Source organism: Larimichthys crocea, chromosome I (genome assembly GCF_000972845.2).
Source record: "Larimichthys crocea isolate SSNF chromosome I, L_crocea_2.0, whole genome shotgun sequence".
Classification (NCBI taxonomy): Eukaryota; Metazoa; Chordata; class Actinopteri; family Sciaenidae; genus Larimichthys; species Larimichthys crocea.
Genome location: NC_040011.1, coordinates 16365863 through 16379794, shown reverse-complemented (window position 1 = coordinate 16379794; position 13932 = coordinate 16365863). Strand labels below are relative to the sequence as shown.

The window sequence follows — 13932 nt, the reverse complement described above, 5'->3', positions numbered from 1 at the left end:
CCACTCATTTCCTTTCCAGGCCAATTAAATTTAAATGAATTCAAAATGGAAATGAAACTCCAATTCGCTGACTAATGGCAGAACTTTCTGGTCAACAGATATCCTGAGCGAAATTTCCAGGCAATCGCTTTTGGTTTCAGCATGACGTGGAGGAAACAAATCTGAGCTTCCAGATTACCGGCAGTATTCCCTGCTAGAAGCAGAGGCAAGTGCCATTTAAGATGTAACAAAAAGCTACCTATCAGGTCAACAAAGAAAACCAGTAGTGGCAAAACACTTAGGTCTTTGTCTGCAGATTGATTGCTTTTCATTGTTGCCAGTTTGAATACTCTGATGCTCCGACCAGCAGCTTTGCTGAACGTCTATTTATATGTGTGTATGTGCGTGTTTAGTGCCAACAGCCTGGCCTGGATGTGTGGAGAAGCCTGTTGAATCTTGATTTGGTGTCTGTTGTTTTCTATTTTATTCTTTTTGGTGTGTGGATAGATGTAACTGCAGCTAAATGCATGTGTTGCACTGACGGGTAATGGTTTTATGGTGATTTTGTTGCATTTGCCAGATTTTCATTAAACTGCTTGGTATAAATCAGGGAAGCAAAGCAAACTTTTAACCATTGCATGTCAGGGCTTTGGGACAAGACAAGCCACATCAAATCACTATTTGTTTACCGTTTCTGCTTAATTCAAGCAGGACCACGATAAAAACCAAGTGAGGAGTTAGTTTATCCAGATGAATGACATGGTGATAGCAGCTTCTATTACAGCTTAGAGACACAACTCACTAAAATGGAGTTCTAATTGACAGCTTGTATTGGTATCTATATATTAGTGAGGAGACAAGTGTCTTGAGGGGGCTTTTCATGTGCCTGAAGATGCCTGACATGTTGAAATTATTTCCCCATTGGTCTTAAAAGCCAAACCTTAATTGTATTACTTCAGCATGAATTGGCAGATATGAAAAGAGTCAGCAGAGCAACTGTTCACAGGACAAACAAACACAGGCGTATCGGCAGAGCTATTTGCAGATAAATCTCGAGTTTCAGATTGCCACAGAGCTTGCCAAGCTTTCGCCAGGTAAACCCCCAGAAGGATACAAGCTCTAAACAATTACAATCAATTCTAGGCAAGCTGCATTTTTACCACAGCAGACCGATACATGAATCAGTGATATCTGTTAGGTTGCTGTCAGTTGGGTGAACCTAATCAAAGCAGCTGTTGAATTTAGTCAGTTCCAGTAAAAGAAGTGAAGAAGCTATAAAGGGACACATCTGCTGCAATTAGACAGAAAATATGATTAACTTTGCCAGAAAACTAAGGTGAACTCATATATTTTGCTCCATACCAGGCACATGGCGCCTCCAATTCATGCCACATGTTCCTTATTTATCTGTGGAGTTTGTAGCAGCTGAAGAAAACGCAGTTGGCGAGTCTGCAAAGAACTACCTTTGCAGTGTTTCAAAAGAATAGTTTGACATTTTGGGAAATACACTTATTGACTTTTTTTTTTGCGGAGAGTAAGATCAGAAAATCGATAGTACTCCCATGTCTGTGTGCTTAAGATAAAGTTAGAGACTGGAGATGGCTATCTTAGCTTAGCAAAAAGACTGCTCGAAAGAAACCAAGCAGCAACCTCAGAGGCTGTGAAATGAAGCCAATGTAAAAGTGACAAAAACTGTACTTTTCCTCACATCTTGGGCATCCTGAGCAGCCACTGTATTAGCTTAAAGTTATGCATAATTAAGAGCATAACCGCTTTGATCGACAGGTGGGTATCATCACAAGTGGCTTGTTTGAGCAACCAGGCTTCATTCAGCCCACCAACATCTTTGTCCATTTGTGGATTAGGAGCCGGTGAAAGCAGGACTGCCTGCCATGACTGTCTATGGAAGAAACAGCTGTCCTGGCTAGTTGGAGGTCACAGTAAAAGACGGTCTAATGCTCTGGATTGGATTTAAAACCTTCTTTGGAAGGTAAAGTCACTCTAACATTTGTTTCACTGTGACTTTAAAACTTTGGACAGAGTCTAGCTAGCAGCCAAGTCTTTTTGCTTTGCTAGGCTAAGTTAATCCTCGATCTTAGTATTTTGTATCCATACTGTAAGATTATTGATCTCCTCATTTAACTCTAGGCGAGACAGCAACACAGTAGCATACTATTTGCCCCTGATTATACTAATTAATCCAGGCCATTGTTTGCCTTTAGCTTAAGAACAAACAATGATGACATTGACATTTGGCAGAGAAGTAAAGCTCTAAGCAAAGCAGACTCAGCTGTAGGCTCCTTACAGCGAGGCTGTCGCACTTCCCATGGCCTAACCAAGACTGATCACACCTAAGAATTATGCAAGAATCACTTGGAAGTCTTTCAGTCCCCCATAGTGGCAGATGTAAGGTGTTGATTACTGAGTCAAAGGGTGTCATTGAAACAGCTGGATCTTAAACAGCACCATCACGAATCAAACACTAAGAGCCTAAAAATGAAAATACCCACCTAAAAAAACATTTCAGACATTATGATCTCATTCCATTTGCTGTTTATGAGTCAGCAAGCCTCTAATTTCTAATGTGTGTTTGTCAACTGGATTGAACAGTAATTAAAAACAAGAATGCATTGTTTTACCTCCAGAATGTGGGGGTGGGCCGCACAGCAGAACCACTCCTTGACCTTCACGCACTGATACAGAGCTTCTTCTGTGAGTCTTGAAGTTTTCCAAGTCTGAAAAATAAAATAAAAAACAGGGCAGTAAGTAAAGCATCCCCACATATCAGAGGCTGATACATGTGATCCTTGAACAGAAGGCGCATCATGAACAAATGACAGTTTTTCTCATTGCACTGTTTTTCTTGCTTCCGATTCAAGGTCACAGCCTATGGAGCCTAAAGCACCGTGCAGCAGGCGGGGAACGCTCACAACAGGTCGGCAGTTTATTAGAGCTCACACAGATAAACACACCACACACACATACGCACACACACAGCACCAGACAGTTCCTGGCCTATATTTCTTTGGACTGTGGGAAGAAACTGAAGCTTTATTCTGACAAAAACAGTTCTTGTAAAACTCCAAGGGCCAAGGTTCAGAGCCACACTGCGAGTCAGACAGCAGTACAAACCACTGAACCAATGCACCACCCTCCTAAACAAACGATATACAAATACAGCAACACCATTATCCTCTCTGTGTCTATGCCAGTGTTTTTAAGAGAGAAAAATCTTTGGGCAGTAAACAGCCTTTGGCTTTGCCTCAGGTCAAATCACCCACTGTGTGCGTCTGTGTATATTGTGGATATCAAAGACTCGCTGTGATGGTGTCACGAATATCAGAAAGGAGTGAATTAAAGGGTCCCAAGTGGGGGTCTTACGCAGGGAGAACATAACAATGGCTGGTTCAAGTTTTAAAAGTTAAGAATTTTATGGAAACAAGCACTGCCAGGTAGAATGAATAAAAGAAGCTAAAAAGATGAAAAAACACAGATTTGTCAAAACTGTATTGTTAGTGCCGTCAAGACATTAAAACAATTGAGAGATGAATTAATTATGATCTGTGATTAACTGATCTAATTCATTTCTTTTTCATTCATTTCTCTCAACCTGAGGTATTTTCATTTAAATTCATTACATTATTGTGGCAGATCAGAAGATTGATTGATTGAAAAAAAGTGGCTTTATAAAGTCATTTATTGTTTTTTAACAAAGTGCTGTTTCAAACAAGTGCTCATACGTGGGGCGTCGAGGTTAGTTTGGCCAAGAGCTTTGCTATGGCTCGCTAAGTTGCTAACGTTTTTCGCTGCTAACGACAGCCGTGGCTGCACTCACGACTGGGTGCTTTTACGTATCAATGGTGCCGTCGAGGCGTTTGTGAAAGGTAAATTTCCCATTCATTGGGTTGACAACTCTCACATGCTCCTCCATTTTCACGTCTCCTTTCCGCTACTCACCTTGCCCTCCCAACTACAATGGGAGCCTATCAGCTTATGCTAAACCATCCCAAACACAATGACAGTCAATCAATGTCCACTTCAGGGTGTGACTGACCATTGTTTTCCATCCCCAACAACTCAAGCACAAGAAGCCCAACGCATAAAAACAGATTTTATAAAAAGGCAACCCGGTTGAGCTTGCAGCTTTTACTCGCGCTGAACTCGAAAAATAAGACAGAGGCAGAAATATTCTTTAGCTTTTTTAAAGCATATTTATTGAGGACTAGCACACACTTACTTCTTGAGTTATAGCGGGTGAACTTCAGTACAACAGCAGTACAATCATATCACATTATTACCCCTGAGTACACCAAATAAAACAATGTCTCTTAACAAACCCGCATACAGAATCAGTAAAGTTAGATTAAAAATGAGATTAACGCAATTAAAAAACATAACGTGCTAAATATGACTGTAATTAATTCATCGCAATTAATGCGATAATTTGACACCCCTATGTATTGTACAGGGGTTGAACTGTAAAGAACAATGCACAACATTCAAAAACTGACAAAAGTACAAGTCTAGATAATGTTGTGTGTTGTGTTCACATGCGTTTATTTAGTTTTGTTTTGATAGTTTTAGTTAAATGTGACATTAAATGGTGCAGTGAGATTTAATATTTATATTCTATATTAGATTGGCATTAAAAGACTGGGTGTTTATCGTGAATATGAATGAACAGTACAGATGTGCAAATAAATGTAAAAATTACATCTGCACATGTCTCTATGCGTTCCTCCATATCACGTTTGTTCATGGCTGAATAAAGTAAAGAGCGGCTGCCACTGTAGCCTCACCTTGAAACTCACCCCATTTTCAATTCGATTCAATTTCCAATGCAAACGCTGTGTACTTTAACCATCTGATGATTTCTTTTTTATTTCTTCTGCCAGTTTTTTCGTCTTCCCTCTCTATTGCCAAATACATTTTCAGAGAAAGAGAACCTTGTTTACTGTAAACTGCAGTGGGCCGTGTCTTCTTCGAGCAGGAAACATCTCATTTTAGATGTGTGGGGACCTAAAAGAAAACACACTTTAAACTGATCTTCTTTAAAAACAACTGGGATTATTTTGGTGGAAATCTAAAAAAAAAAAAAAAGAAAGAAAAAAAAATGGAGATGATGAGTCTGCTGAGACTGCAGCAAAGCTCACAATTTTAATTTAACTACTTTGAGAAAACAAGATACATAAACAACATATTGTCTCCTTGATTGAATGAAATTCCATTCATGTGTCTTGGGCATTAATCAAGTTTCTATCCTAATGAAGCCAGAAAATCAGAGCAATTAATGCACTGCTATGTGAATATTATGTGGGACGTTCATCGAGAAAAATAGATGTAATAAATTATTGCAGAAGAAGAGGGTGCAACAAGATGAATGAATAACACAAATGTGTTGTAAATATGTCTCTTCTCTTTGAGGAAGGTTACAGTCTCCTCATCATAGATCTGTTGTTTTTCTCTTCAGTGGAAGCTCGAGTGACAAATAGGTCACATGCTTTATGTAAGTGATGATTTATTCACAGATTCTCTTTCCATTGCCCTTTGTTGCATTTAGTTTTCATTGATACAACATTTTTTTCCACCTCAGTCAACTTTTTTGCAATGTTCTCTTATATTCTCCAATTCTTCCACTCACAAGTGACATTGAAACTTTGCATAAAAACAGATAAAATCACACTTATTGTTTCCCTTCAGGAGCACCTGTTTATATCACCGTCACATCCAAGTCAAGTCTCCTCTTTTGAATTTTATTCTGCTCTGTATGCTTTAATTTCACAGCAGACATACAGTTTTACCTGCCAAATAATTACGTTTTGGAAGAGACACAGTTGAGCGAGTGGGAGAATGAAAAGAATCAGGCCTATTACTGTACCCTGCACTAGTAATTGTATATTCCAGATAATGAATGGAAGTCCTGCATGAGCTAAATGTGATATGAAAAAAAAAAAAAAAGAGCTGAAATCAATAGCGACACACACCCACTAATACGAACCAAACAACAATCTGCAGCCCCGCTGCTAAGCAGAGACGGTTGCTGTGGTGGGTCACACATGAGGGACTTTAATAGCTCTGGTGGTAATCAGGTTACCTTTCATTCATCACACCCACCACCGCTGAACATTACAAAGCTGTTTCTGGTATGGTTTTAACAACAAAAGTACTGTTGAACTCAACTCATTTTCATTCTGGTAATTGATGGAAACAATAGCAGGTCATAACCGCTTCCAAGGATCCGCTGCAGGAATGAAGTAGGAGCCGGAAGAGCTCACGAAAAAGAACTTACGCGTTCTCATTTTTTTGTATTTATGATGTACATTTATGATGATTTGAGGTGAAAGTGCACTCATAAATTGCTGAAAACAGACGTCAGGAAATTAACATACAAAGAAAGTGATGTAGGGTCTCAAATGTATCCATACATATTCTCCAAATTGGATTAATTAACCTTAATTAACCTTGCTCTATTACATGCAGCATATTCTTAAGTCAGTGCGAGCAGCGGTGCGTTCAGGAACGCTCTCTTTTGCAGACCTGCTTACAAAACTGCAACCGGTCCACTTTCAAATGAGATTACTGATTAGTTCAGCTTCGAGTGATCTAAATGTAAAAATTATTGGGCTCACTGATTTATGAAGAGGACTATAAGGTCAGTTAATATATGTCATATTGGCTGCAGGACAAGTCAATTAAGAAGCGGCCTTTAATTATTTCTATAAATCTCTTCTTAACCCATGAGCAGAGTTTAGCTAACAGCTATCTGAGAATCTTAAGCTCTATTAGGAAAGTGTTTTCTAATATTTTTTTTAAAGACTAACATCAGATTTGGCACATTAGGGTCAATTTGATGTCCTTACCTCAGGGATGTAAAAACTGGATGCAAAATATCATACAGGCACTACTGGAATACCTTCCAGTCTTCTTGGTATTACTAGATTTATAGTGGCATTGGCAAAAAAAAAAAAAAAAAAAAAAAAAAAACTGCAGCAAGACTTTGCTATTGTTTTCCTCGCTGTGCCTCTGGGGTGTTTTTGCACCTTAGCTCAGCTCAGGTACAGCAGCTGAGAGAAGCATCGCGGTCAGCCCAAATGTCTTCCTGGTGTATACACACAGAGGACACTACGGATTACTTCACATTAAAGCAAGTTGTCAAAACACACTTGTATGAGTGCATTGCTGAGGAAGTGTATCAAAGTGAGGTTCACGTTGCCTCTGCTCTAGCCGGGTGGAAGCACAGCTAGCCGTTTGGATAGAGTGTGAGAGCCCTCAGGAGCTGGTTGTACCTGCTAGTGTTTGTGCTCCAGCTGCAACAGAAACGGAGTCACTGTGCTGCACAGGGTTTGATGTGTTTGTGTTTGTGTTGAGGGAGCGCAGGACAAGTTTGATGAACTGAATAACACTAAGTGGGTTTACTCAGCAGTCACATTGAAGACAGACTTCATATTTTCTTGACTTGTTGTGACTGACATGTTTGCTTGATAAGAATCACCTGTTTTTCTTTTCCCACCTGTCAAAATTCTGTCCACTGTCTTGTGTGTTTCCTTTTGCTATCTGAAACCTCAATCTTGATAGAAAGTGTGAAAACGAGGTTGAGTTTCACAACAATGGGAGGGGAATATTGTAACTACAATAAACCACTGTAAGTGAGTAAATAACCAACTACATTTAGTCAAGTACTGGTAACTGATAATTCCACTCATAAGTTCCACTGTATTTCAGAGGGCAATGCAGTACTTCATTTATTTAACAGCTGTATCCATTTCAGATTTTATGTACAAATATACAATTAAAAATAATATTTAATATCTATAATCTAAATTGTGAAATAACAGTGTCAAATATTTGAGGTGTTGTGGCTGAGGAGTGTGAGAGACTTGTCACTGATTACTGTCTTGGGGCTTCAATCTCCAGCTCCTCATGTCCACATGTCAGAGTGATACTGATGACATGTCTTCATTATTGCTTTTTGAGGATGAGAAGATTTATAATATTCATATGATGAGTGAATTTCACTGTTTTTAAGCAAAAAAAAAAAAAAGAACACAGTGAAAAAGAATAATTAAATTCCTGGCAGTGTTGAGGTTTGAAGCTTTCAGATTATTACTTAGCGAGATAAAATTAGCATAAACTAGTCTTGAATAATTAACGTCCTTATAGATTTATTATTTTTCTTTTACAGTTATTTCTCTCTTATCTTTATTTTTTTCCTTTTGTAATACTTCTTCAAGAAAGAATGATCGCTGTGGTTACTCTGCTCACAGATACAGACATGTGATAACGGGTTAAACGTTGACATTATTTTGTTCTACGGGGTTCTAAATGAGGGAAATCACTCAACACACCACAAGCATATAGTGCATATTGACTAATTCAAAGTTATATTTTGAATTCTGGTGATAACCATCAGTGCTACAAAGTATTTTGCAGAATCACACGGACAGAATCTGGCAATGGCTCGATCATTTGTACTTCAAAGACCTATAGATGTATATGCTGCCATAACGTCTTCACTACATCTACTAAGTAATTCAACTTGTAGGAGGTTCATTTCTTGTGTCCAGCATCTCAAGTGTGAATTATTTACACACCATCTGAGTAGGGAAAGAAGTGCAGGATTAAACCGCTCATAACATGTAAATCCACTCATTTGATTTATGTGCTTGTTTTGTTGCTGCTCCTTACAGAAAAAACAACACGCCACACCAGAATAATTGAGCATCAGAGCACAGTCCATAGATTAGATGACAAATTTGCTGTCTGCAGTCATCTTAACTCGGCAAATCACTGTCCCTCCAAATTATATTTTCTGGGCTGTGAAAAAGCAGCCCCAGCAGTGACGGGGTGGTGACCAACTATAAAAGTACTTAAAAGGGAAAGACGGGGCGAAGATGTCTGAGAATTTGAATATAAGATGGAGGTTTATGATGTGTGTAGGATTCAATCTGGTCTCTGTGCTCAAATTAGGCAATTTATTTTTATAGCTTGTCATATTTTACAGATTGCTACTTTTCAGGAGCTTTTTAAGGAACGCTGGCTGTCAGGTTATCTTTTTACCGTCACTCAAAGGTGATTAATGTTGTAGCAGGACTAATTGACTTGCCTGTTGTCTGTTGGCTTTATCTCGAGTTTTGTGCTTTGCTTTTCTTCACCCCTGCGTCTTCTCTTACATGAGTCATTTTGGCTGGACATTAGTACTTTTTCACTCTTGGACGGACAGTAAAAAAAAAAAAAAAAACACACAAATAGGAAGACAGCTTTTTCTTAACCAAACAGAGCATGAACTGATGGACAAAATACTGTTTTTTTAAACTTGCAATAAAAAACGACAAAAAAGAATCTGGCCACTCCAAAATGACGACAGAAGCTTTTTATGAGTGGCCCCACCACTTACTTTCATCTGAAGGCACGATAGAAGGTTAGATAAAAGCACCCAAGCTTTCCCAAAATACGAGCCTATACTGTACAACAAAGTGGACAAGCACAAGAGACATCTAAGGTACTGAATTTATTCCAAAAAAAAACTCTTTTGGGCATTATTTTTGGCTGAGATCAAAGCTCTTGTGATTTGTGAAGTGGCAATGTCTACCTCACCAAAGCCAATGATTGTCCCTGTCCACGGCCGTGGATGTGGCCTCACCCGTGCTGAAAGCAAAATACAGTGCTGCCACTCCACACAGCTCCCCATACATCCACTCACCAGAGCGAAAAGAGAGCAAAAGAAGCATTGTTGTGAAAAGGGCTCGTGGAGAGCGCGGAAAAAAATAATTCACAACATTCAGATGCAGGACGGACATCGTGCGGGGTGGCGGGAGGGGGGGGTGCTTGACTGAAGGCATGCTTTTCAGAGCACACACAGCTGTGCACATGTTCACGATGAGTTCAAAAGAAGGCATGAAAGCGCGCAGTTTGCCTGCAAGGGTCAACTCGAATAACATTTCCATTAAATCTGTCACATAAAGGAAGAGGCAGTGAGCTCCTTTCAGTGTTTCTATTAAAGAATTACAGTGTTGTGTTGGTGTTTCCAACAGCGAGCTTACAGGAAAGCTTCAGCGTGCTTTTCAAAAGGGAAGCGGCTAACAATGATTAATAACCTCAGAACAAGTAAACGTGATGTCCCATCTAGAACCATTAGCATAAATTATTGCAAAGCTGGGCTGTCATTACAAACAATGATCCAGATTAGGCTGATGATCACATCCCAGACATATGAGCTTTCCAAATGCCAGCACAACTTATCATACTTCAAGAAGCCTGTCCAGGCGCGACCAGGAGATCCATTACAACCTGCAACTCCTTAAGGATGCTCTTCAAGTGTGAGTGTGAGTGAGTGAGTGTGTGTGTGTGTGTGTGTGTGTGTGTGTGTGTGTGTGTGTGTGTGTGTGTGTGTGTGTGAGACGCAGCTGTTTGTACAGTTTGTTTGAGAATATAATCAAATGTAAATATAAAATGGAGGTCATTTTTTTTTTACTGGAACTCCTTTATAGTAGTGCTGACTCAATTTCACATTTGTGCTGCTGCTGGGTTGTATAGAAGATGTGTTTTTTCCTCATTGAAATAAATGGAGTGGACAAAATATTACAAACACCTGTTAGCAGAGCGCAACAGCAGCACATCCTGCAAAATGAATCAACGCGTCTCTGAGACAGTTTCAACACAAACTGAATGTTAAAGCCTTCATGCAGGGAGGACTTATGGCTGTACTTAATAAACTAAATAAAAGTGGTGAATCCATAGCTGACCTGCAGTGATGAATTCTAGGGACTCAAAAAGTGTACATGCATTCATCAAAATGATATACCTTATGATAAAAAAAAAACATCCCAGATGGTCCAAGAACACTAGTACTATGAGTGTTAAAGTCTTGACAGGTCTAGCAAAAAGTTATATTTTAGTGCCCAGTGTCTCTTCTGTCTCCCTGAGATGTGTCATTCCAGGTTGTTCCAAGGTCCTGATTCATACACAGAGCGGAGAGAGTCTTTTCAGGTAGGCTCCAGACTGTGGACTGACCTGCCTGAGGAGATCAGGGCTGCAGACTTTGTCTTGTCTTTTAAATCACTTCATTTTTAAAATGGCTTTTTGCTGATTCCATTTATGTTTTGGACTTTTAGTTCATTTGTATTCTTTTGGCTTTGATAATTCCCTAACCTTTACCATCATCTTTATTATTGTAATCATGACAACAAAGGTTAACCATAAATCATGATCTTCCCCAAAACCTAACCGAACCATTGCATTGTCCAATCAATAAACAGATTAATTTTGCATGTTGTCCTTTCGACAAAAAGTCGTGCAAATCAGGAAAAACCTGAAGATTATGACAGACTCTGAGCATAAACACTTGTCATATTTCTGTAATCTGCTGCAGAGAAGTTACATCGGCATTACAGATGCTGCTGAGCCTTTTCCACAATGCCATCTGTACTTTCACTAAAACACAGTCTGTCATCAAACACACTTCTGAACTATTTGTAGGTCGGGATGATTTACACGTACTGGAAATCTTAAGTATGTTACGCAACCATATATCAGGTCCTCAAGCCTGATATCTTGATAGTCTACTGCAGATAAAAAGTAAAAGCCGGAGTACACCCATTAGCTATTTACACCTCATTAACTAAGTCAATATACTCACTCCACATTATCACAACAGTTGAAGAGTCTAGAGGATTTATTTGCATTTAAATGAGGTATTCATGTTTCCCCTCAAGGCTCCAAAGCGTACTCTGGTGACATCAGGAATTTTGACCCCTTTATGCTTAGCAAAATATGAGCTTGTCTGACACCGATGAGACACTATATGAGTAACTGAATATAAACTCCTACACAAAAACTTTTCTAAGAATATCTTTCTTGAGCGCTGAACCTTCACAACCCGGCATTGTGGAAACTTCTGCACTGAATAAGCTCGTCACTGCATTCAAAGCGCAGCCCTCTCACTGCCACCCATGTTAGAAGCCCACGCTGCACGTAATTCCAATATTGAATGCACAGCCTGTTCATCAGTATGAATTATTGCTGTACATCTTTTACATAATCACTGATATAGAATCAATAGACATACTAATCAAGGGCAGCAAGTATTGAGTGGGAGCACCCACCACCCATCAGTTATCCTTGCCTCAGGGGGTAGACAGCCACAACCCTTGCGAGGACTAGCATCATCCATCAAAAGTTTGTGACACGGAGGGGAATGCTGAAGGATCTGGAGTCCCGCCAGTTTCAAAGAATAACCTTGAAGGCGTCGCCGAGCATGTAGACTAACAAGTGTTAACTGAGGAATATCATTTTTGCAGGAGAATTTGGTTCCATTCTACCGTGTGTGGATCTGTGTCTACTGAATATATAATATGTATAAGTTCAGGAAGCAGAGCACACTGCTTAGCAAACAGAAATTCAGCCTGTGGGTATTCAGTTAGAGAGGAAAAGTTGTGTTGAGAAAGACATAAAATATTAAAGTCACATAAAGTGAGGGGTATTATTATATCAAAAAAGGAAAAACAAAACTGAGTTTTAAATTAAAATTTAGTTGGAAATGCATCAACATGCAGGTCCAAACTGAAATTATCATGCTTGTGACTATGCACTGTGACTTCAGTAACACCAATAATGCATGTTAGAAAGATTACTCACCAGGAACAAAATTAAGATCGCTGATGTCCATTGAATTAAACAAAAGGCAGAAATCCCCCTTGCACTCTCAGCTAAATGACTGAATTAGAAGGCAGAGCATGTTCACTGTGCTCTCCTGCAAACAGGAACTCCTGCTCCCAATGACTCATTGTCAGGATTGCATTGTCAAATTTTTAAATCAAATATATATATATATATAGATATTTTATTTCCATTTAGAACAACCCTCATTCATATAAGTGAAGTAAATGTTCTCATTATTTCTCAACAAATGACAACGAAGCCTGTAGACTCCAATTAATGCATGAGTTAATTTTTTTATTGATATACATTTGCTTAACCTTAGATTTTGCATTCCTTTCATGTAAAATCAATGGTAGATATCTAGTAAAACACACAAAGCCTCAATAAATACATGACTGTGTTTGATGGTGTTTAATTAACTAATAAAAAAAGAACATTTCTTGTATGAACAAGTACATTATGGGTATTAGATTAGAATTTCCACATTAATTATGGCTGTCTTTAGGAAATGCTGGAGGATGATTTGAATATGTTGTAATTTTATTTAGTGTAAGAAAAGTGAACCTTGAATATATTGAATGAAGTCTGAATATTTTGAATGAAACCTTGAATATATTGAATGAAACCTTGAATATATGGAGTGAACCTTGAATATATTGAAAGAAGTCTGAATATATTGAATGAAACCTTGAATATATTGAACAAAACTTTGAATATATGGAGTGAACTTTGAATATATTGAATGAAACTTTGAATATATGGAGTGAACCTTGAATATATTGAATGAAGTCTGAATATATTGAATGAAACCTTGAATATATTGAATGAAACTTTGAATATATGGAGTGAACCTTGAATATATTGAATGAAGTCTGAATATATGGAATGAAACTTTGAATATATTGAATGAAACCTTGAATATATTGAATGAAGTCTGAATATATTGAACGAAACCTTGAATATATTGAATGAAACCTTGAATATATGGAATGAAACTTTGAATAAATTGAATGAAACTTGACTGACGTCAGACTTCACGGCATCTTGTGTAACGTGTGGATGCTACAGCTAAAAGTGAGTGACAACGAGTCAGTCCGCTCACAATCTTGTTGCAGCAATATTAAACTATGAGGACATTTAACACTGCGTGTACGGGCCACAAAATCCTGCCAATACCCCTGATCAATACCGTTTTCCTGACAAGGAAGTTCGCTCCCTTTTTAATCGTGGCAGACATAAAACAGGCCAGGCAGCTGTTTATCAGGCCAACCTCAGCATGCCTTCAACCTCACAGGA

At 38.6% G+C, this 13932-nt stretch overlaps 1 protein-coding gene across 4 annotated transcripts in view; it reads right to left on the bottom strand.

Annotated features, from left to right (window-relative positions):
- cntn4 (contactin 4) overlaps positions 1-13932 on the bottom strand; it is a 161663-nt gene that overhangs the window by 78451 nt on the left and 69280 nt on the right. For all 4 annotated transcript variants that reach the window (XM_019267281.2, XM_019267282.2, XM_019267283.2 and 1 more), the window contains exon 5: positions 2619-2714. In XM_019267281.2, coding sequence (XP_019122826.1) covers positions 2619-2714 — 96 coding nt within the window. The remainder of the gene's footprint in view (positions 1-2618; positions 2715-13932) is intronic.